The sequence below is a fragment of the Mobula hypostoma genome, chromosome 24 (assembly GCF_963921235.1).
Source record: "Mobula hypostoma chromosome 24, sMobHyp1.1, whole genome shotgun sequence".
Lineage (NCBI taxonomy): Eukaryota > Metazoa > Chordata > Chondrichthyes > Myliobatiformes > Myliobatidae > Mobula > Mobula hypostoma.
Genome location: NC_086120.1, coordinates 42,282,318 through 42,307,506, shown reverse-complemented (window position 1 = coordinate 42,307,506; position 25,189 = coordinate 42,282,318). Strand labels below are relative to the sequence as shown.

Genomic DNA, 25,189 nt, shown 5'->3' with positions numbered 1-25,189 from the left:
ACCTGTCATCTCAAGCTTCAGGGAAAATACAGCGGAATTGTAGGTGGCACCTTTTATATACAGAGGTCAAGGGTTCAAATACCACTGAATGAAAGGTTGTGAATTTAACAGTTTACTGCAGGATGGAAGGTTATGTTTCTGAGTAACCCGACGGATACAGTTGAGATAAAAGGACTTAAAAGGGAAAAATAAACCTGGAGTAATCTAGGAGCAGTTGGAATTTGCTGGGACGTCTCCCCGAATTACTTTGCACCCCCGTCCAAAGTTTTGGGCCATTATGTATTCAGCTGTGATTTGATACAATGGCAAATGACACTGTGTCATAAGTTAAGATGGGATGGGTACAGAGGTATAGTGATTTAGTGAAAAACACTCACAGCCTGGATCTAGGGATACGAGTTCAAATCCTTGAATCCAGGCTGCTAGTCCATTTCAAAGTTCAAAGTAAATTTACTATCTATGTGTATATATATGTTACCATATATATAAGCCTGAGATTTGTTTTATTGTGGGCATACTCAGTAGATCCAAGAACCATAACAGAATCAATGAAAGACCGCACCCAACAAGATGGACAAGCAACCAAAGTAAAAAGTAAATTTTATTATCAAAGTACCTATATGTCACCGTATACAATCCAATTTTCCAATGTGCAAAATACAACAAACTGTGCAAATACAAAAGAAAAAACAGAAATAATAATAATAAATAAAAAAGCAATAAATATCAAGCAAACAACAGGAATTCTGCAGATGCTGGAAATTCAAGCAACACACATCAGAGTTGCTGGTGAATGCAGCAGGCCAGGCAGCATCTCTAGGAAGAGGTACAGTCGACATTTCAGGCCGAGACCCTTCGTCAGGACAACAAATATCAAGAACATGAGATGAAGAGTTCTTGAAAGAGAGTCCATAGGTTGTGGGAACAGTTCAGTTGGGGCAGGTGAAGTTATCCCCTCTGGTTCAAGAGCTTGATGGTTGAGGGATAGCAATTGTTCCTGAACCTGGTGGTGTGAGTCCTGAAACTTGATTACTTGGTACATTTAAATTCTAATAACTGATTACAAAATTAAAGCTGATTTCTGTAATGGTGACCGTAAACTTTGGATTGTCATGAAAATTTACCTGGTGTGCCAATGAGGGTCAGAGCAGGAAATGTGCCGTCCTTACTCAGCCTGATCTGTGTGTGACCAGCAAGGACGGCTTCTCGTACACTTCCTCAGCTCAGGGTAAAATGCCAGTGTTACCGGCAACCCTCTGTTGGATGTCTTTGTGGTCCAGAGTTCTGAAAGTCAAACTTTGAGGCGTGAAGCTGGCTGCTTATGGCCTTTTTATTACGTGTTGTAAAAACAAATAAAAATCAGCACATTAAAAGCAAGAGGTGAACAGGATAGATATTGAATAAAATATGCATAAATAAATGAATACCAGCATGTATTTACAATGTAAGGAGCATTATAAAAAGAAGTTTAAAATGTTTACAGTGCCATGCAGTGACAGGAATAATAGACAGACGGAGGGGGGGTGGGATGTAGGGTCTCGACCTGAGACATCAACTGCCCTCCCGCTTTCAATCATTTGTTCTTTGCTGATCAGTAAAATGAATTCCTTAATACTCATTTTCCAGCTACAGTTTATCTCCTTAAAAGATGCTTTTTTAAACAATGATGGGGGAACTCAGCAGGTCAGGCAGCATCTATGGAAATGAAGGGCCTCAGCCCAAAATGTTGACAGAGTAACGAGATTTTTACGCAACGATCCCAGGCGCGTAGTTAACTTGACACTCGAAGGTTGAAAGTAACAATGATTTATTTGAAGAACATTACAGAGAAATAACAAATGACTTAGAATGTATTTTCTCGAGAGGTCTAGAGTACACAAATCACTCGTTCATTTGGAGCCCAAAGTTCAGGACACAGCGATGGCAAACTTAAATAGTGCATATAGCACAGGAATGCCGTGCGTATCATAATCAATAATCTAAAAATAAACTAAAATAATTGCACAAGGAACCCACATTCAAAATGCAAGCAGCACAAAAAAAAAACAGGAAAGCTTAACGGTCAAGCCAGTCACTTAACAAGTTCTCGTTGAAACAAATCAGTGATACCGCGGTGTGTCAGAGCACCACGGCCTGACGCTCTGTGCCTCGACCTGGTCTGAAAGGTTCATGACAGACTGTTGATTCATTTCCATAGATGCTGCCTGTCCTGCTGAGTTCCTCCAGCATTTTGTGTGTGTGTTGCTCTGGATTTCCAACATCTGCAGAATTTCTCGTGTTTATTTTTAACCAAGACTTGATAACTGAAATGGATAGGTACATGGATAGTAGGGATATGGAGAGCTATGGTCCTGTGCAGGTCAATGGGAGAAGGCAGTTTAAAAAGTTTCAGCATGGATTAGGTGGGCTGAAGGGCCTGTTTCTGTGCTGTACTTCTCTTTGACCCTATGACTCTACTATTGTAAAATGTTCATAACACTTACAATATGGATGAGTAAAACTGATATAGTTCAAAGTAAATTTACTCTCAAAGTATGTTTATGTCACTTTGAGATTTATTTTCTGCAGGTCTTCACAGTAGAACAAAGAAATACAATATAGTCAATGAAAAAATGCACATAAACAAAGACTGACAAGCAACTAGTGTGCAAATTGGCACCACTAGCATAACGGGTAACACAACACTATTACAGCTCAGGGCAGTCCAGAGCTTGGAATTCAATTCCGGTGTCGTTTGTAAAGAGTTTGTACGTTCTCCCCGTTAATGCATGGGTTTCCTCTGAATGCTCCTATTTCTTTCCACAGTCCAAAGGCATACCGGCTAGTAGGTTAATTGGTCATTGTAAATTGCTCTGTGATTAGGCTAGTGATAAATAGGTGGGTTGCTGGGCCGGAAAGGCCTGTTCTGCACCATATCTCTAAATAAAGTAAATAAAAAATGAAGACAAACAGTGCAAGTACTAAAATAAACAAATAATAACAATGATAATAATAATAATATGCGAAGAGAAACCAGAAACAATCCAACACATTACAGGATCTTGTAGCGGTTTAACTCAATCTGATTACTTAGATTTGAGGTACAATCAATGGCAAACATCATTCACCAAAATCTTGCTTTAAAATGCAAACTCATAAAAGACCATATCTTACTATAAGTACAAGCCTGATCCAGTTTTTAGAGTCAGGATCCTGCAAATTATATTATGACTGATCAGTTATCACAGATAGGACAACCCATAATAACTGTCCAGATATAATAATACAGGGTAAACAAGCAAGAACAGTTTATTTAATGGATAAAGCCATTCCAAACACATATAACTTACAAAACTCAATAAGTGAACAACGCCAGAGAAATGCTGAATTAAAAGAGGAAATTGAAAGACTATGGAACATGAACAGGGTATACATTGTCCCAATAGTAATAGCTACAACTGGTATCATCCCAAAGGCACTACATAATAGTATTAAACAATTAGGGCTACACAGTAATATCTATGTAACTCTCCAGAAAGCAACAATACTAAACACCACTAGAATAGTCTGAAAATTACAGCAATTGGGAAATAAGTGTCCTTAGCTATGCCTGTACCTCGTGGTTTTACCAGCTTGAGCTGAGAGAAAATTAAAAAAATAATAATGATAATAATAGAGTTGGAGACCTCTTCCCAGAAACAGGGGAGTTCCTTGTGGCAATACAGAACCAGATGATTAACACCCAAAAAAAATTAAAAATACATAATAAAAGACCAACAAATTCAAGATGATAAATGCAGAAAATGCCAAAAGAAACCAGAAACAATTCAACACATTACAGGATCCTGCAGTAGTTTAACCTCAATCTGATTACCTACATAGGCACATTCAAGTGGCAAACATCATTCATCAAAATCTTGCTTTAAAATACAAATTCATAAAAGGCACCGTACCTTACCATAAATACAAGCCTGATCCAGTTTTAGAGTCAGAATCCCACAATTTATACTATGATCAATCTGTTATTCCAAATGCCCATAACTGACAGGAATCAATGTGAAAAACACCAGAAATATGCTGAATTAAAAGAGGAAATTGAAAGACTATGGAACATGGACAGGGTATACATTGTCCTGATAGTAATATCTCCAACTGGTGTCATCCCAAGCAACACACACAAAATGCTGGAGGAACTCAGCAGGCCAGGCAGCATCTATGGAAAAAAGTACAGTTAACATTTCAGGCCGAAACCCTTCAGCAGGACTGGAGAAAAAAAAACTGAGGAGTAGATTTAAAAGGCGGGGAAGGGGAGAGAGAAACACAAGGTGACAGATGAAACTTGGAGGGTGAGGGATGAAGTGAAGACCTGGGAAGTTGATTGGTGAAAGGGATATAGGCCTGGAGAAGGGGGAGTCAGATAGGTGAGGATAGAAGGCCATGGAAGAAACAAAAGGGAGACAGAGCACCAGAGAGAAGTGATGGGCAGGCAAGGAGATAAGGTGAAAGAGGGAAAAGGGGATGAGGACTGGTGAAGGAGAGGATGTGTGTAGGGGGGACATGGCCAGAAGTTTGAGAAATTGATGTTCCTGCCATCAGGTTGGAGGCTACCAAGACAGCTGTTGTTCCTCCAACCTGACAATAGATGAGGCCATGGATAGACATATCGGAATGGGAACGGGAAGTGGAATTAAAATGGGTGGCCACCGGGAGGTCCCACTTTTCTGTTGGACGGAGCATAGATGCATGGCGAAACAGTCTCCCAATCTATGTCAGGTCCCACTGGGAGCACCGGACACAGTATATGACCCCAACAGACTCACGGGTGAAGTGTCGCCTCACCTGGAAGGACTGTTTGCGCGGTAGTGAGGGAAGAGGTGTAGTGTCAGGTGTAGCACTTGTTCCACTTGCAAGGATAAGTTCTAGGAGGGACACCACTGGGGAGGGACGAATGGACAAGGGAGTCATGTAGAGATCTTTGTGGAAAGCAGAAAGGTGGGGGGAGGGAAAGATGTGCTTGGTGGTGGGATCCCGTTGGAAATGGCGGAAGTTCCGGAGAATTATATGCTGGATGCAGAGGCAGGTGTACTGGTAGGTGAGGACAAGGCAAACCCTGTCCCGGGTAAGGTGGCAGGAGGATGGGGTGAGAGCAATCTTGTGTGAACAAGTGCTGCACCTGCCCCTACACCTCCTCCCTCACTACCATTCAGGGCCCCAAACAGTCCTTCCAGGTGAGGTGACACTTCACCTGTGAGTCTGCTGAGGTCATATACTGCATCCGGTGCTCCTGGTTATTGTTGTTGCTTTCAGGACATTGTCTAAAATGACTGCATTCAGATACATTCTCTACCTGCTGGAGCCTGTTGTAGGACAGTCTTCTCGTACATTATTCCGTGTCACTACCCGAAGTGAAATGCTGGGGCTTTATAAGGCATTTTGTCAGACTGCACTTGAAGTATTGTGTGTAGTTTCGAGCTCCTCGTCAAAGAGAAGATGTGCTGGCATTGGAGAGGGTGCAGAGGAGGTTCACGAAAATGATCCCAGGAATGAAGGGTTAACATATAAGGAACGTTTAATGGCTCTGGGCCTGTACTCACTGGAGTTTAGAAGAATGAGGGAAGATCTCATTGAAACCTATTGAATATTGAAAGGCCTAGATAGAGTAGATGTGGAGAGGATGTTTCCTGTAGCTGGGGACTCCAGGACCAGAGGTCACAGCCTCAGAATAGAAGGATGTTCCTTCAGAACAGAGATGAGGAGTAATTTCTTTAGTCAGAGGATAGTTAATCTGTGGAATTTATTGCCAAGTAATTGGGCATAATTAAAGCGGAGGTTGATAGGTTCTTGATTAGTAAGGGCATCAAAGGTTACGGCGAGAAGGCAGGAGAATGGGGTTGAGGGATATTAAATAAGCCATGGTGGAATGGCAGAGTAGACTTGATGGGCCGAGTGGCCTAACCCTGCCCCTGTGCTCTATGGTCCTTTTGGATTTTAGACTCATTCTCTTATGAAGCTGCTTTGCTGAGATCAGCTAGTTCACTCTGCGGGTGAAAATAAGGTTCATTTGCCGTGTCAATCAAACACCAAGAGCAAACGACAACAACTCACAACTGAAGATGGTGATTAAACTCTCCTGGGAAGGGCTGAATAGCAGGAAATTAACTCTAATTCCATAATGCTCTCCAAACAGAATGGTTGGGTGTGGTGATCATTGAACCCTTGTTCCTCACCACCGGTACTGTTAAATAAATCGGCTACTACGAGGGGGCATGATTTTTAAGGTGATTGGAGTGAAGTATCAGAGGTAAGTGTTTTACACAGAGAGTGGTGGGTGCACGAAAGACCTTGCCAGGGTTTATTGTAGAGGCAGATACGTTAGGAGCATTTACAAAACTCTTACATAGGCACATAGATGATTTTTAATAGTCAGATTCAGAATCAGGTTTAATATCACTGGCATATGTAGTGAAATTTGTTGTCTATGCGGCAGTACAATTCTGTTTATAATGATGGAAAAAACTGTGATTTACAGTCAGTGTATTAAATAGCTGAATTAAATAAGCAGTGCACAAAAAAAGTAGTGAGGTAGTGTTCATGGGTTCAGTGTCCATTCAGATATCAGATGGCACAGGGGAAGAAGTTGTTCCTGAATCGTTGCGTGTGTTCCTTCGGTTTCCTGTACCTCCTCCCTGATGGGTGGCAATGAGAAGAGGGCATGTCCTGGGTGATGAGGGTCCTTAATGATGGATGCCACCTTTCTGAGGCATCACCTTTTGAAGATATTCTGGATGATGAGGGGGCTAGTACCCATGATGGAGCCGACCGGCTTCACAACTTTCTGCAGCTTATTTCGATCCTGTTCAGTAGCCCTCCCGTACCAGACAGTGATGCAGCCAGCTAGGATGCTCTCCACAGTACCTCTGTAGAAATGGAGGGCTATGTAGGAGGGAAGGGTTAGGATTGAACTTTTGAGTAGGTTAAAAGGTCGGCATTGTGTCGTGATGTTCTATGTCTAAATGGCATCTCAGAACACGAATAAATATCTGAATAAATATCTGAACTCGTCTAGCCATATACATATCTTCAACAGAAGGCTGGGCAGTTTCAGAATAACTCTAAATTTTTACAATAACTGCTTTTGTTCCTGGAGACAAGAGAGAGACAGCAGCTTAAGAAAACGTGACACAAAAGCTGAAAGCACTAGGAATGTACAGCAGGCCAGGCAGCGTCCTTGGAGAATGAGGCGGTGATAATGGTCCAGCATGACCTCAGTGCAGTTTTCTCTCCATCCAGCAAACTGCCCACCAGTTTAAAACCAGTGAACCCAGCGGGTCGAGCAGCATCTGTGAGATACTGTCACTGTCTTAGGTAGAAAACTTGCATTGAGACGTGAGGCAGAGACTCGACTCAAAGCTTGGACAATCGCTGACCCCCCGCCCCCCTAGATATTGCTGTCCCCAGTGAGGTCTTCCAATGGTTCGTTTCTTGCACGAGACTCCAATATCTGAGTCTCCTTTGTGCCCAATTTAAAGTTGTTCCAATGTATTGAATATGAAATGGAGCCCTTTCTCTCTCCTGAGGGTGCAAGATTGAATGGCACCTAGAGTCATAAAGCACAAACAGGCTCTTCGGCCTATATAGTCTCTACAAACTAGTATTCTACCCAGTCCCATCTACCTGCACCTGGACCTCCGTACCTCTCCCATGCCTGTACCCATCTAAACTTCTCCTAAATGTTGAAAACAAACCAACATCCACCAGTTCCCCTGGCAGTTCATTCCACATTCTCACTACCCTCTGAGTTAAGAGGTTCTCCTTCATGTTCCTCTTAAACATTTCACCTTTCACCCTTAACCCATGACCTCTAGTCTTACACAACCTCAGTTGAAAAGGCTTGCTTACATTTACCCTCATAATTTTATATACCTCTATTAAATTCTCCTCATTCCCTCATTCCCCTCGGTCCAGGGAATAAAGTCCTAGCATATTCCCTATAATTCAGGCCCTCAGGGCCTGGCAATGGGATCTGTGTGCTGCTCAGGAACAAGGTTGAAAGTAAAACTGCCAATGTTCATTCAGACCTTCATGAAAACCTGTAGTTTGGTGCGTGTTCTTCACTCAGTGCCGACAACCTGGCTTCAGTTCCCTGAAGTGTAGTCGCACAGCAAGAGGCCGGCTGAGTTGGTACCAGGTCCTAGTCATGCAATCCAGCCAGTCTTTCAATCCTTGCCCTTTCCCTTTCACCCTGCCAATTATTCCCCTCATTTCATCGGAATCTGGTGGGATAGGATGAAGGGGCAGAAAGGTCTACTTCCATTCATGGAGACACAGGACATTCTGCAGATTCTAGAAATCTGCTGCAGCAGTAACAACACCACCACACACACATATACACACACACACACACACACACACACACACACACACACACACAACACACCACACACACACACACACACAACACAACACACCACACACACACACACACAACACCACACACACACAACACCACACACACAACACACCACACACACACACACAACACACACAACACCACACACACACAACACCACACACACAACACACCACACACACACACACACACACACACACACAACACCACACACACACAACACCACACACACAACACACCACACACACACACACACACACACACACAACACCACACACACACAACACCACACACACAACACACCACACACACACACACAACACAACACACCACACACACACACACACACACACACACAACACCACACACACACACACACACACACAACACAACACACCACACACACACACACACACACAACACACCACACACACACACACACAACACACACAACACCACACACACACAACACCACACACACAACACACCACACACACACACACACACACAACACCACACACACACAACACCACACACACAACACACCACACACACACACACACAACACAACACACCACACACACACACACACACACACACACACACACACACACACAGACAGAGCAGGTCAAGCAGCGCCTATGGAGGAAAGCAAACAGTCAACACTTCAGGCTGAGACCTCAATTTATCTATCTTATTTATTTATCTATCTATCTATCTTATTTTATTTAGAGATGCTGTCCGGTAACAGGTCCTTCTGGCCCTACGAGGCCGCGCTGCCCAGTTACATCTATGTGACCAATTAACCTGTTGGCCCATACGTCTTTGGACTGTGGGAGGAAACCGGAGCACCCGGAGGAAACCCACGCGGTCACGGGGAGAACGTACAAACTTATTTTCTTAATCTTCCTGCAAATGCCCGCAAAAAAATGATACTCAGGGTAGTACAGGGTGACATATACGTACTTTGAACTTTGAAGTGTTTTCTTCTGCCATTGTGCCAGGTCTCCAAGCAATCCCATCAGCCCTTCGCATAATTCCTCTCTCTCATGTCGATTAACACCCCCTCATTTTTCCATCCACACGAGGGGCCATTTACCGTGGCTGATTAACGTCTTTGGGATGGGGGAAGAAACGGAGCACTAGAGGGAAGCTCAAGTGGGCGCGGCGGTCTGAAACGGGGTCACCCGAGCCCTTCCTGCGATATCACTGCATCACCTACACGTGTCGCAAGTATATACATCGTCAGTGAGACCGCACTTGGAGTATTGTGTTCAGTTTTGGTCACCCTGTTGCAGGAGAGGTATCGAAAATTACACCACAGAAACAGGACCTTTGGCCCATCTAGTCTGTGCTGTACCATTTAAACTGCCTACTCTCATCGACCTGTACCGGGACCATAGCCCTTTATCCATGTACCTATCCAAACTTCTCTTAAACATTGAAATTGAGCTCACATGCACCACTTGTGGTGGTAGCTCGTTCTACACTCTGCCGATCCTCTGAGTGGAGAAGTTTCCCCTCATGTTCCCCTTAAACTTTTCACCTTTCACCCTTAACCCATCACCTCTGGTCTAGTCCCATCCAATTTCAGTCTAAAAGCATGCTTGCATCTACCCTATCTATACCCCTTATAATTTTGTATACCTCAATCAAATCTCCTCTCAATCTTCTACGTTCCAAGGAATAAAGTCCTAACCTATTCAATCTTTCCTTATAACTCAGGTCCTCCAGTCCTAGCAATGTGCTTGTAAATTTTCTCTGTACTCTTTCAACCTTATTTACATCTTTCCTGTAGGTAGGTGACCAAAACATTGTGAAGTTGGAGTAGTTTATGAGGATGATGCCTGGACTCTGACTTATAGAGAAATGCTGGCCACACTGGATGTTCATTCCCTGAGCTGCAGAAGAGTCTCTCTGGGAAGTCTGAAGCATTTATTGGGAATGTGTGTAACTAAACTTGGCAAAATATTTTACTAACTCATCAGATTTCCCAAATCAAATAAAAATAACAATTAAGTATTAAAACAAGGGATCTTTGTTTTGTCATGTGGAGTCAGAAATGAGCTTCACTAAGGTGTAGTTCTCCCAGTGCAACTTGAGGTTAAGCATGCTGCAGGGAGGGTTACCTCTGTTGTAACTCTTGCCCTGGGCTGTAACCAGTGACCAGATCTGTCAAAGTGGCCCTCTCTAGAAACCTGGGAGAAGATTACAGGGTGGACAGCTGATAGATTGCAGGGAGCGATGATGGACGTTCAAACCCCCTGGCGATCTTGGTTTCTTAGGCAGGGTTAATGACTTGTTTGAAGTAATTACTGCAGGTTATAATTGTGCAAAAATGTTACACTGTCAGAAACACAGGAGGTTCTGCAGATCAGAATCAGAATCTGGTTTATTATCAACGACGTACTGTATGTTGTGAAATCGGTTGTTTTTGCAGCAGCAGTACAGTGCAATACAAAAAATATAATTTAGAACAAGAAATATGTAAAAATAATTAAATAAGTAATGCAAAAATATAGTGAGGTAGTGTACATGGGTTTATCATCTGGTCAGAAATCTGATGGTGGAGGGGAAGAAGCTGTTCCAGAATATTGACTGTGTGTCCTCAGGCTCCTGTACCTCCTTTCTGATGGTAGTAGTGAGAAGAGGGCGTGTCCTGGTTGGTGGGGGTCCTTAATGATGGATGCCAACTTTCTGAGGCATCACCTTCTCAAGATGTCCTTGGTGTTGGGGAGTGTTGCACCCGTGATCGAGATGGCCGAGATTATGACCCTCTGCAGCCTTTTCCGTTCCCCTGCGGTGCTCTGCGTTTTCATAAACGTTTTCAGATGCTGTAAAGCTTGAACAACACACACACACACACACACACAAAATGCTGGAGGAACTCAGTAGGCCAGGCAATGCTACGGAGAGGAACGGACGGGAACACTTGCTCAGAATTTTTGCTCATTGAAACGTGTGCTTCTTCCTCCTTTAGGCTTCCATTATGAATCCAACAATGAAAATGACAAAAAAGAGTTTGAGAAGGCAATTGAAACAATGGCAGTGGCATTCAGCAGCAAGTAAGTAGATCACAGATTCACGCGGATCGAGTTAGCAGCAGCACCATGTATGGAAAAGAGTCAGAATTCAGGAACTGAATCCGATCTTTCCTGTTTTACTGTTTTAACCCTAGGCTTGTCGAGCCATCTCATGACTGTCTCTCGTGAACATTAAGTTCAAAGTAAATTTATTATCAAAGTACATACAAACCCTGAGACTTGTTTTCTCATAGTAAATCCAAGAACCATAATAGAATCATGAAAGACCCCACCCAACAGGGTGGACGAACAACCTGTGTGACAAAGACAACAAACTGTGCAATATAAATACAAGTGCAAATAAATAAATACATACGTAAATAATTAAGCCAGCAAGCAGGAAATAAATATCAAGAACATGAGTGAGTCCATAGGTTGTGGGAACAGTTCAGTGATGGGGCAATTGAAGTTGAGCGAAATTATCCGCACTGGTTCAAGAGCCTGATGGTTGAGTCACAGAGTAATACAGCATGAAAGCAAGCCATTCGGCCCAACTAGTTCATGCAGTGTCAAATTCCTATCTACGCTATTCTCATTTGGCTATATTGGCGAGACCCGGCGCAGACTGGGAGACCGCTTTGCTGAACATCTACGCTCTGTCCGCCAGAGAAAGCAGGATCTCCCAGTGGCCACACATTTTAATTCCACATCCCATTCCCATTCTGACATGTCTATCCACGGCCTCCTCTACTGTAAAGATGAAGCCACACTCAGGTTGGAGGAACAACACCTTATATTCCGTCTTGGTAGACTCCAACCTGATGGCATGAACATCGACTTCTCTAACTTCCGCTAAGGCCCCACCTCCCCCTCGTACCCCATCTGTTACTTATTTTTATGCACACATTCTTCCTCTCACTCTCCTTTTTCTCCCTCTGTCCCTCTGAATATACCTCTTGCCCATCCTCTGGGTTCCCCCCCCCTTGTCTTTCTTCCCGGACCTCCTGTCCCATGATCCTCTCGTATCCCCTTTTGCCTATCACCTGTCCAGCTCTTGGCTCCATCCCTCCCCCTCCTGTCTTCTCCTATCATTTTGGCTCTCCCGCTCCCCGTCCAACTTTCAAATCCCTTACTCACTCTTCCTTCAGTTAGTCCTGACGAAGGGTCTCGGCCTGAAACGTCGACTGCACCTCTTCCTAGAGATGCTGCCTGGCCTGCTGCGTTCACCAGCAACTTTGATGTGTGTTGCCATTCTTATTTGCCCGTGTTTGGCCCATATCCATCAAAACATTTCCTGTCCGTGTGTCATGCCAAGTTTCCTTCAAGTATAATAATTGTACCTGCCTCAACCACTTTCTCTGGCAGCTCATTCCATGTATGCATTGCCATCTGTGTATATTTTATGTATGTGTATAACAATGTTCCCTCTAACTTGTAATGACTAGTGTACACAAAACTCTTGTGCTGTGCAATTTTTTTGCCCAGTGACAACAACATGTGAGCACTGAATAATTTCTTCAATAAAAACAGCATAGATAAGTCAGTTCTAAAATCTGCAGACAAATCATTGCAAACTCCACGTTGTCAGCACCGTCCGCATCAGAAACCGGAAAAGGCAATGTGATTGTGTACGATTGTGAAATATGCCAATGAGGTAGAGGGTGACAACCTTTTGTGCGCAGTTTAAATTCCTTTGTGAGCTAGTAGCAAAAGATGTGTGTGCATGCACATGTGCTCACCTTAGAGGGAACAATGGGATATAAATATAAATATAATATCAATCTGAATTTATATTTATGCAAGTATCAAAATGCTGGAGGAACTGAATGGGCCATACAACGTCTGTGGACTATATTTCAAATCTAGACCCTTCACCTTGGCTGGTCCTAAAACACTGGCTGCCCACTTCCTCCTTAGATGCTGCCTGACCTGCTGAGCTCCCCCAGCAGTTTTCTTTGCTCCAGATTCCAGCATCTGCAGACTGCGTTTGTATTTTTTTCTCCTTTTGCAAGTGCTACGCCTGAATGCAATTGCAAGCAGTTTAATGATAAATATGGAAAAGTAATGTTTCGTAACTGAAAATCGGTACGTTGCGTCTGCACTTGCTGGGTTTGCTGCTGAAAGTCGCTGACAGGACAGCGTAGTAGTTAGTGTAACGCTATTACAGTTGGGGGGCGTTGGGGTTCTGAGTTCAATACCGGCATCCTCCATAAACAGTCTCTGTAATTCCTCCCACAGTCCAAAGACGTACTGGGTAGATTAAATGGTCATTGTAAATTGTCCCTTGATTAGGCTAGGGTTAAATCAGTGGTTTCTGGGTGGGCAACTTGAAGGGCCTATTCCACACCGTGTCTCTAAATAAATAACTCTTCATTACGTGCCATGTTGTACGATGTGGGCGATCTTGGTCTTTCCATGACCATGATTATTCTTGGCAAATTTTTCTTACAGAAGTGGATTGCCATTGCCTTCTTCTAGGCAGCGTCTTTACAAGACGGGTGACCCCAGCCATTGTCAATACTCTTCAGAGATTGTCTGCCTGGCATCAGTGGTTGCATAACTAGGTCTTGTGATAGGCACCGGCTACGACCATCACCAGCTTCACGTCACGCTGCTTGGGCGGGCCAGTAAGGTGCTACACCTTGCCCAAGGGTGACCTGCAGGTTAGTGGAGGGAAGGAGCGCCTTACACCTCCTTTGGTGGAGACGTATCTCTACCCCACCACAATGGTTAATAGAAACCACCTTTTATGTCATTCTTGTGTTGCTCCTGACCAGTTAACTTTAATCAGATCTTCTTGTCTATGTATGGTCCTTAATGTGAACAGAGCATACAGCACTATGCTCACGTCTTGGGCACATATGCCTAAAACTTTTGCACAGCACCGTGGTATTTTGGTAGAGGGCTATCTCCACCATCCTGCCACCCACAAACAAACAAATGAGTAGCTTAACATTTTTTCTGCTAGATTCTTCTAACTGTTGGACTGATCCAGCCTAAGGTGTTTCAGTATTTGTCTCTGCTTAATTTCTGTCAGCTTTTGACCTCAAGATCTGAACCCATTAACACAAGTCAAACGACAGTCTCCCATTTCAATTACATTCAGAAAGTAAGTAGACACCAGCAAGTGTACAAGAGGAAGTGCAAAATGTGGTTAATTTCAGCAGACAGATTGGTGCTAGCATTAGGTTCATCTGCGGATCGGGTGAGGAAGCCGACCCTCATAGAGGGTAGTCCTATTGACTCGTTGAGGGACAGGCTGATGATAATGAGTCCAGAGCCTTCTAGACTACTGGGCCTTTCACCTGAAGGTTGGATTAGGAAGTAACATTTTAAAAGCCATTAAAGGGTGCAGGGAGAGAGACCAGAAAGGTAGGTGGCTTTAAAACGTTTCATTAGTTTTTAGATTTTAAAAACATTGATTTTTTTTTAAAATGCATGCTTTTGTGTTTTCGTAAACACAAGAGGTTCTGCAGATGCTGGAAATCTCGAGAAACACACACAATGTGCTGGAGGAACTCAGCAAGTGAGGCTGCCCATATGGAGGAAAGGGGCAGTCAGAGTTTCAGGACCTGAAGAAGGGTCTCAGCCCAAAATGTCAACTGTTTGTTCCCCTCCACAGATGCTGCCTGACCTGCTGAGTTCCTCCAGCATTTTGTGAGCGCGTTGCTTCGTGTTTTCAGTTTGTTTGCAGGAAGTGGCTGGTAAGAACTGAGGACTGACGTAGAGGCAGGAAGTGGAGTTTGTGGCCAAATTATCAAGTGACAATTCTTAATGATGAGGAGGTGTGAGGCTGTGTACTGGAGGTGTTCAAACCATTTGCAATGTAAACAGGCAGATTTCCTGCTAATCTAGCCTCCTTTCTTCTATGTGCTGTACGGACTGTAATGGCTGTTCCCTGAGATGGGATTCCATTGCCTGCATTGAAACGCTGAGCTCTTGCTTTTGGTCTGCCTGCCCACTGAGATATCCGTGGAGGAATCCTGCCGACTGGCACGTTCAGCAGGAGTGCATGCTGAGGGATGCACTGAGACCTGGTGCAGCCGCCACAAGGTCTCGGTGGGGAAGGGCCACCACGTAGGGTCCTACTGGAGAGGGAGGGGTTGGGTTGGGTGAGGAAACCCTCAGTTATTGTCGTAGTGAGCCACCCCAAGGAGCACCTGTGCTATTGGTTTTAATAAAACACTACTTAACACATTGAGCGCAAGAATGAAAATACATTGCACGATTTATTCTTACAAATATTTTTTATCATCAACAGTTTATTTTGATATAATTGCCACTTTATTAAACATCTCCTGTACCTAATAAAGTGATCACTGAGTGTATATTTGTGGTCTTCTGCTGCTGTAGCCCATCCACTTCAAGGTTTGATGTGTTATGCGTTCGGAGATGCTCTTCTGCACACCACTGTTGTAACACATCTTTATTTGAGTTGTTGTCACCTTCCTGTCAGCTTGAAACAGTCTGACCATTCTCCTCTGTCTTATCTTATTATCAAGGCAGTTTTGCCTACACAACTAACACTCATTGGATTTTTTAAAATGTTTTTCACACTATTCGCTGTAAACTCTAGAGACTGTTGTGTGTGAAAATCTCAGGAGATCAGCAGTTTCTGAGATACTCGAATCACCTTGTCTGGCACCAACAATCATTCCACAGTCAAGGTCACTTATATCACATTTCTTCCCCACTCTGATGTTTGGTCTGAAGAGCAACTCAATCTCTTGACTATGTCTGTGTACTTTTATTCATTGAGCTGCTGCCACATGATTGGCTGATCAGATTTCTGCATTAACAAGCAGGTATACCTAATAAAGTAGCCACAGAGTGTATATGAAAATATAAGACCATAAGATATAGGAGCAGAATTAGGCCATTTGGCCCATCGAGGACAAATCATGCAAATAATTTTTTAGCAGTCAACAAACAATACTCCTTGACTCACACTGATAGGGACATATGTTTGTATGTTTGTTTAATCATTCATACATATAAAAAGTACATAAAAAGTATAAAGAGTGCCTATAAAAAGTATTCACCCCCCTTGGAAGTTTTCATGTTTTCTTGCTTCACAACATTGAATCATGGTGGATTTAATTTGGCTTTTTTGACACTGATCAACAGAAAAAGACTCTCTTGTGTCAAAATGAAATCAAAATTTCTACAAATTGGTCTAAATTTATTACAATTATTAAACACAAAATAATTGACTGCATAATTACTCACTCCCTTCAAGTCAGTATGTAGTAGATGTGCCTTTGTCAGCAATTACAACCTTGAGTCTGTGTGGATAGGTCTCTATCAGCTTTAAACATCTGGAAACTGCTATTTTTCCCGATCCTTTACAAAACTGCTCAAGCTCTGTCAGATTGCATGGGGATCGTGAATGGACAGCCCTTTCAAGTCCAGCCACAAATACTCAATTGGATTGAGGTCTGGACTCTGACTTGGCCACTCCAGGACGTTCACTTTGTTCTTTTTAAGCCATTCCTGTGTAGCTTTGGATTTATGCTTGGGTTTATTATCTTGCTGGAACACAAATCTTCTCCCAAGTTGCAGTTCTCTTGCAGACTGCACCAGGTTTTCCTCCAGGATTTTTCTCTACTTTGCTGCATTCATTTTATCCTCTACCTTCACAAGCCTTCCAGGGCCGGCTGCAGTGAAGCATCTCCATAGTATGGAGTCCCCACCATGCTTCCCAGAAGTGATGGTGTGCTTGGCTTATGCCAAACATAGCGCATAGTCTGATGGTCAAAAAGCTCAATTTGGGTTTTATCAGGCCATAAAGAGTTCTTCCAGCTGACTTCAGAGTCTCCATACATGCTTTCTGGCAAACTCTATTCAAGATTTCATGTGAGATTTTCTCCGCTCCCAAACAGTGGCTTTCCTTTTGCCACTCTCCCATAAAGCTGTGACTGGTGAAGCACCCGGGCAACAGTTGTTGTATGTTCAGACTCTCCCATCTCGGCCACTGAAGCCTGTAACTCCGCCAGAGTCGTCATAGATCTCCTGGTGGCCTCCCTCACTAGTTCGCTTCTTGCACAGTTACTCAGTTTTTGAGGATGGCCTGCTCTAGGCAGATCTACAGCTGTGCTATATTCTTTCCATTTCTTGATGATGGACTTAACTGTACTCCAGGGGATATTTAGTGACTTGGAAATTTTCTTGTATCCATCTCCTGACTTGTGCTTTTCAATAACCTTTTCGTGAAGTTGCTTGGAGTGTTCTTTTGTCTTTGTGCTGTAGTTTTTGCCAGGATACTGACTCACCAGCGGTTGGACTTTCCAGATACAGGTGTATTTTTACTATATTCAATTGAAACACCTTGACTGCACACAGGTGATCTCCATTTAACTGATTGTGTGACTTCTAAAACCAACTGGCTGCTCCAGTGATGATTTGGTGTTTCATATTGAAGGGGGTGAATAGTTATGCAATCAATTATTTTGTGTTTTATATTTGTAATTAATTTAGATCACCTTGTGGAGATCTGTTTTCACTTTGACACAAAAGCATCTTTTTCTGTTGATCAGTGTCAAAGTGAACGATTTAAATCTCCTATGACAAACAATAAAACATGAAAACTTCCAAGAGGGTGAATACTTTTTATAGACACTATTTATTGAGATACAACACTGAATAGGTCCTTTGAGTCATGCCCCCTACAATCCCTCAATTTAATTCTAGCCTAGTCACGTGACAGTTTACAATGACCAGTTAACCTACCAACTGGTATGATTTTTTTTTCATTTATGGGACATGGGTGTCGTCAGATAAGCCAGAATTTATTGCCCATCCCTAGTTGCCCTTGGGGAGGTGGTGATGAGCTGCCTTCTTGAACTGCTGCAGTCCCTGAGGTGTAGGTACACCCACTGTGCTGTTAGGGAGGGAATTCCATGATTTTGACCCAGCGACAATGAAGGAATGGCGATATGTTTCCAAGTCAGGATGATAAGTGACTTGGAGGGGGATTGCCAAGTGGTGGTGTTCCCAGGTATCTGCTGTTCTCGTTCTTCTAGATGGTAGTGTTCGTGGGTCTGAAAGGTGCTACCTTAGGAACTTTAGTGTACATGTCTTTGGGTGGAAACTGGAGCACCCGGAAGAAACCCATGCAGTCACGGGAAGAACATACAAACTCCTTACAGACAGCAGTGGGAATTGAACCCGGGTCACTGGTACTATAAAACGTTGTACACTACACTACTGTACCGCCCAGTAAAGACACCACAGGAATGCAAGTAGTTTTTAATTAAGCTTTCTTGCATTGGTGTATTGGGAAATGGCACTGAAATCCTGCTGTTGCTGCATATGCACTTGGAAAAACCCCTCACCTGATCAGAACAATACTTGTGATCACTACATGGCATGACTGTCGAGAGCAGGATGTGGCTCAGCTATGGTTCCTTGTAGTCACATCACCTACAACAGTTCAGGGCCATTAAAGTTCAAAAGTTCAAAGTATGTATGCCGTATACAACCCTGAGTTTCATCTTCCTGCAGACAACACAGATTAACGAAACACCATGGAACCCATTCGAGGAAAATGTCAAAGAGCTAACATGCAAAAAAAGGAACAAATCATGCAAACAGCAAAAAGTCAAGTGCATAACACACAGAATATGAAACATCAAACCACAGAGTCCTTGAAGCAGACTAGGAATGTTCAGTTCAGTTCAGTTCAGTTTGTTGATTGCAGCCTGCTGGGCCAGTCCATCCTGATCAAAATCACGCAAAATAGCAACAAAAAAGGAGTACTTAGAAAACAGAAACACATCCACATGAACTGCTGAGACAAATCCACAAACCACGCTAATCAAACCTTGACCAAGTCCGAAGTCTTCGACACCTCCCTCTGGCAGCGGCACTAACTAGATGATCGGGGTTCAGTTACCGCCACTGTCTATGAGGAGTGTGTATGTGTGCCCTGTGACTGCTCCGGTTTCCTCCCACATCCCAGAAAGGTGAATGGGTTCGGGGTAGTCGGTTTTGGGCTTCCTGTGTTGGTCCAGAAGTGTGGCGACACTTGCAGGCTGCCCCCAGCGCACCTTCAGCCTGTGATAGTCATTGACATAAACGACACATTTCACTGTATGGTTTGATGTTTAAATGTACACGTGACAAACTTTAAAACCTGTAATCTTTAGTGGAACGCCCATTGTTTTGTTACTGGAGAACACTAAAATTAATCATAGAGGAGCCGAAGATCTATTGTGGATCAGTTCAACGTGTATTGGAAACTTGAACACTGTTCACATTATTTTTCCGCCAAAAGATAATTGCACTGCTGACATTTTGTAACACGAAGAATCGGAGGTTCCATTAAAAAAAACTGGCAATGGAGGTAGCCCTGAAGTCTACGCTGAAAGCCATATTTTCCGTATATTCAGCAAGGGGGAAGAGAGGACTACCAATGAGTATTGGTTTTAGACCATAAGACATAGGAGCAGAATTAGATCGAGTCTACTTTGCCATTCAGTCATGGCTGATTTATAATCCCTCTCAACCCCATTCTCCTGCCTTTTCCTAGTAGCCTTTGACGCCCTTACTAATCAAGGACTTAATCAACCTCTACTTCAAATGTACCCAATGATTTGGCCTCTACAGCCAATCATCGCAATGAATTCCACAGATTCACCGCCGTCTGTGTGAAGAAATTCCTCCTGCTCCTCTCTCTTCTAAAGGGAACACCCTTGTATTCTGAGGCTGTAGCCTCTGGTCTTGGACTCCCCCACTATTGGAAATATCCTCTCCACGTCCACTCTATCTAGGCCTTTCAATACTCGATGGGTTTCAATGAGATCCCTCCTCATTTTTCTAAACTACAGTCCCAGAGCCATCAAACACTCCTCATACATTTCCAGATGGTGGATGAGCGGAACATTACTCTAGACAGTGCCAATCCTCTTGGCTCTTCATTTCCTCATCTCAATGTGAGGTTTGATTCCACTGGTTATAACTTTCCAAAACCTCTGGTCATAAGTTAGTGAGAAATATGATTCATCCCACAACCCTAATTCTGCCCTGTTTTCCTCTCCACAGACATTGCCTGAACTGTTGAGTTTTTCTAACATTTTTTAGGTTTTTCTTCAGATTTCCAGCATCTGTATTTTCATCTGGATTATTTCAGGTGCTGATTTCAGAGGAAAGGACTGACTGAAGAGCATTAAACCAGTCCATAAGACATAGGAGCAGAATTAAGCCATTCAGTCATTGGGACTGCTTTGGCATTCAGTCATGGCTGACTTACTTTCCCTCTCAACCACATTTTCCTGCCTTCTCCCCATAACCTTTAACACCCTTACTAATCAAGAATCTATCAACCTCTGTTTGAAATATCCCCTTTGACTTGGGCTCCACAGCAATCTGTGGCAACGAATTCAACAGATTCATCATCCCCTGGCTAAAGAAATTTTTCCTCATCTCTGTTCTAAATGGATGTCCTTCCATTCTGAGGCTGTGTCCTCTGGTCCTGGACTCCCCCACTATAGGGAAGTTCCTCTCCACATCCACTCTATCTAGACCTTTCAATAGGTTTCCTTCCCTTGAAGCAGAAAGAAAGGATTCAGGGAACAAGTCAGCGTATGCTACTCTTTGGGTTCTCCCTGATAATTGGTTATGAAGAAATATTTGTTAGACTTAGATTGAAGGCCTTTCTGAACTGCTTGGTGTGTAATTGAACGAGAATACGTAAGAGGAAATTTTTGCTTTTGAAAAGTGAGGCTTGTCAACTGCTATAATTGTTGCTTCCTCTTTGGCAGTGTCTCGGAATTCCTCATGGGCGAAGTGGACAGCAGCACCCTGTTATCATTACCACTGGTGGATAAGTCCAGGGTGAGTTGACGGAATGGATCCGCGTTATACAAGAACCGTTGCGCGTGTACACAAACCACTTCTGAAAAGCTCTTCGTCTAATTGTTAGGAATTAATTTCTGAAAGAGCTTTATAATTTGTGTGCCTGGGGGATTTTACTTCTGCTCAAGTGTCTTGAAGAATGGTTTAAGTAAAGATGGCGTTCGGGTTGTAGTTGAATTCATCAGATCTGCGTGCCATCTTCCAAAGTTTACATCTCCTTATTAAATCAGATTTTCCCTGGCGCGCTGTCATTGGTTTTAAACTCAGTGACCTCCTAATGACCCCATGGAAATTTTTAACGTCCACAAAGCAATTAAATAACAACCTGGCTTAGTCAAAGCAGAGTCATACTTCACAGTCAGATTTGGGTTTTCATTCTGCAGAATTTCGAGGTTTCTATTTTGCAAAACATTTTGGTGGTGAAATTTCATTTTGTCTTCCTCTTCTGTCGACCATTGGACATTCCCAAACAATAACCAGTCATTAGGGGAGGTACTGAGGCAGTACAGATCCTGGCCTTGACTCCGCTCGTGATAGGCACAGACTGGGGCAACATGGTAGCATAGCAGTCAGTACAACACTGCTCTAGCTCCTGGTGTCAGAGTTTGGAGATCAATTCCGATGTCTTCTGTAAGGAGTTTGTACGTTCTCCCCGTGACCACGTGGGTTTCCTCAGTGAGCTTCAGTTTCCTCCCACAGTTCGAAGCCAGTAGGTTAATTGGTCATTGTAAGTTGTCCTGTGATTAGCTTAGTGTTAAGTAGGTGGGTTTCTGGGCAGCCCGGCCTGTTAGGCCACAAAGGCCTGTTCCGCGCTGTATCTCTAAATAAAAATGTGGGCGCCATGGTAGCGTAGCGGTTAGCGCGGGGCGTCGGAGTTCAGAGTTCGATTCCGACATCATCTGTAAGGAGCCTTTGTATGTCCTCCCTGTCGCATGCGCGAGTTTCCCCTGTGTGCTACGGTTTTCCTCCCACCGTTCTCAGACGTACCGGGTAGGAGTTGGTATGGTCTCCCCGTGACCACTTGGGTTCCTCTGGGTGCTCCTGTTTCCTCCCACAGTCCAATGACGCACCAAGTAGGTTAATTGGTCATCTTAAATTGTCCCATGATTATGTTATAGTTCATCAAGGTTGTGGGGTTGTTAGGGCAACGGCTTGAAGGGCCGGAAGAGCCTACTCCGCGCTGTATTGCTAAATAAATAAATAAAATTCCGCCAGAAAAAGCGAGATCTCCCAGAGGCCAACCATCTTAATTCCACTTCCCATTCCCATTTCGTTATGGCCATCCATGGCCTCCTCCATTCTTCTGATGAGGCCACACAGGTCGGAGGAACAACATTTTGTATTCCATTTGGGTAGCCTCCAAACTGATGGCATGAACATCGATTTCTCAAACTTCCAGTAACGCCTCCCACCCCCCTCTCCTACTTCACCATTCCCCATCCCCTTTTCCCTCCCTCATCTTATCTCTTTGCCCGCCCATCGCCTCCCTCTGGTGCTCCTCCCCCCTTTTTCTTTCTTCCATGGCCGCCTTCTCTTTCACCAATCAACTTCCAAGCTCTTTACTCTATCCCTCCCCCTCCAGGTTCCACCTATCACCTGGTGTTTCTCTCTCCCTTACTCCACCCCCCCACATCTTTTAAATCTACTCCTCACCTTTTTTCCTCCAGTCCTGCTGAAGGGTCTTGGCCTGAAACGTCGACTATACTCTTTTCCATAGACCCTGCCTGGCCTGCTGATCTCCTCCAGCACTTGGTCGGATTTCCAGCGTCTGCAGATTTTGTGAAATAAATAAAATTGATTCGCATCAGACATTTGCATTAGCCGAGAAAGAGCAGGTATAATGGACATTAATATCAGGGCAGCGGCACATTTGTATGGCCAATTGTCCATAGGAACATTTGTCATGGCACGTTGAGCTGCTCGTTCAGGCAATGGATTTCTGGAGCAACACACACACAAAGTGCTGGAGGAACTCAGCAGGCCAGGCAGCATCGATGTTTCGGGTCAAGTCCCTTCATCAGGACAGGAGAGGAAGAGGGAAGATGCTAGAAAACGATGGTGGGGGGAGGGGAGGGAGGAAAAGGCAGAAGGTGATAGGATCAGCCAGGGGTGTGGGGAAGGGGGGATGGAGGAAGAAGCTGGAAGGTGACAGGTGGGAAAGGTGAAGGACTGGAGAAGAAGGAATCTAATAGGAGAGGAGAGTGTACGATGGGAGAAGGGGAAGAAGGAGGGGCACCAGGGGAAGGTGATAGATAAGTGAGAAGAAGAGGTAAGAGTACAGTGGGGAATTGAAGAGGGAAGGGAGAGGGATGAAGAAGTTGCCAGAAGTTGGAGCGGGTGTAGCCTCAAGGCAGCAGAGGTTTGAGATCAGAGGTTGGAGGCTACCTACATGGAATAGGAGGTATCCTTGTCCAAACTGAGGGTGGCCTCATCATGGCAGATAGAGGAGGCCATAGACTGACATGTCAGAATGGATAGGGAACAGATGGGTCCTTAATGATTGATGCTGTCTTCTTGACACACCACCTTTTGTAAATGTCCTCAGTGATGGGGAGGGTTGTGTTTGTGATGGAGCTGACTGAGCCTACAACTGTCTGCAGTCTCTTTTGATCCTGTGCATTGGCATCTCCATACCAAGCAGTGATGCACCAAGTCGGAATGTTCTACCTATAGAAATCCGCTAACACCTTTGGTATCTCCTCAAGCTCCTAATGAAGTTCAACTGTTGGTGTGCCATCTTCATGATTGCATCAATGCAGTGGGCCCAGGATAAAATCTCTGAGATGTTGGTGCGTAGGAACTAGAAGCTGTTCACCCTTTCCACCGCCGATTCCAATTTCCTCTTCTTGATGTCCACGATCACTACAAAGATTGCCGTAAAAATTCATTTGGCTTTGTGTCGTCCTTCGGGGAAGCAAATCGGCTGTCCTTACCCAGACAGCACATGTGACTCCTGACCCACCTACGCTGGGCTCTTGGTTGCCTCCTCAGTCCAGGGCAGTTAGACATGAACATTAAATCTAATGTTGACAATGCATCCACATCCTGTGAAGGAACAAGTGGCTACCACGAGGGAAAACATTGTCTTGCTGGAAGACTGCTCCAAAAGTGGAGTTAAAAAAGAATCAGCGTACTGGCAAGAGGGGCAAGATCCAGATGGTGGCTGGATGTGACACCAGCTCTGGAGCTTTGTTGAAATATTCCCATTGGCAATGGCTGAGAACAGACAGCTGAGAGCCCCAGGTATTTTATTGTCTATTGAGTATAGCATAGTGGGCATTGGACAGGTGCATTGATGGCAAAGGTTTAGAGCAGGGGTTCCCAACCTGGAGTCCTTCATAGTATTGGTCCATGGCATAAACAAGGTTGGGAACAACAGGTTTAGAGAGATATGGGTCAAATGAGGGAAAGTGGGACTATGTTAAATGGAAATCTTGTTTAGCATAGACGAGTTGGGCCGAAAGGCCTGTTTCTAGAACACAGAACATAGGGGATCACAGCACAGTACAGCCCCTTCAGCCCATGATGTTATGCCAACCTTTTAACCTACTCTGAGATTTATCTAATCCCTCCCTCCTACAGAGCCCTCCATTTTCCAATCATCCACATGTGCATTTAAGAGTTTACTAAATGCCCCTAATGTACCTGCCTCTGCCACTATCCCGACAGTACATTTCATGCACCCACCACTCTGCGGAAAATAAATGCCATCTGACATTCTTTCCTCCAAACACCTTAAAGTTATGCCCTCTCACATCAGCCATTTCTGCCCTGGGGAATGGTCTCTGGGTGTATCCACTTCATCTGTGCATGTTTCTGTGTTCTATGACACTTTGATTTCTGCCTAAAATACTTCTTATCGAGAAGTTGGGTTTTTTTTTGCTTCTTTGAGCATTTTGACACAGTGAAGTTTCAGTGCGTT

At 44.0% G+C, this 25,189-nt stretch overlaps 1 protein-coding gene across 4 annotated transcripts in view; it reads left to right on the top strand.

Annotated features, from left to right (window-relative positions):
* LOC134337411 (rho GTPase-activating protein 45-like) overlaps window positions 1-25,189 on the top strand; it is a 197,917-nt gene that overhangs the window by 110,594 nt on the left and 62,134 nt on the right. For all 4 annotated transcript variants that reach the window (XM_063032386.1, XM_063032385.1, XM_063032383.1 and 1 more), the window contains exons 4-5: window positions 11,370-11,454; window positions 21,174-21,246. In XM_063032386.1, the coding sequence (XP_062888456.1) occupies window positions 11,370-11,454; window positions 21,174-21,246 (158 nt within the window). The remainder of the gene's footprint in view (window positions 1-11,369; window positions 11,455-21,173; window positions 21,247-25,189) is intronic.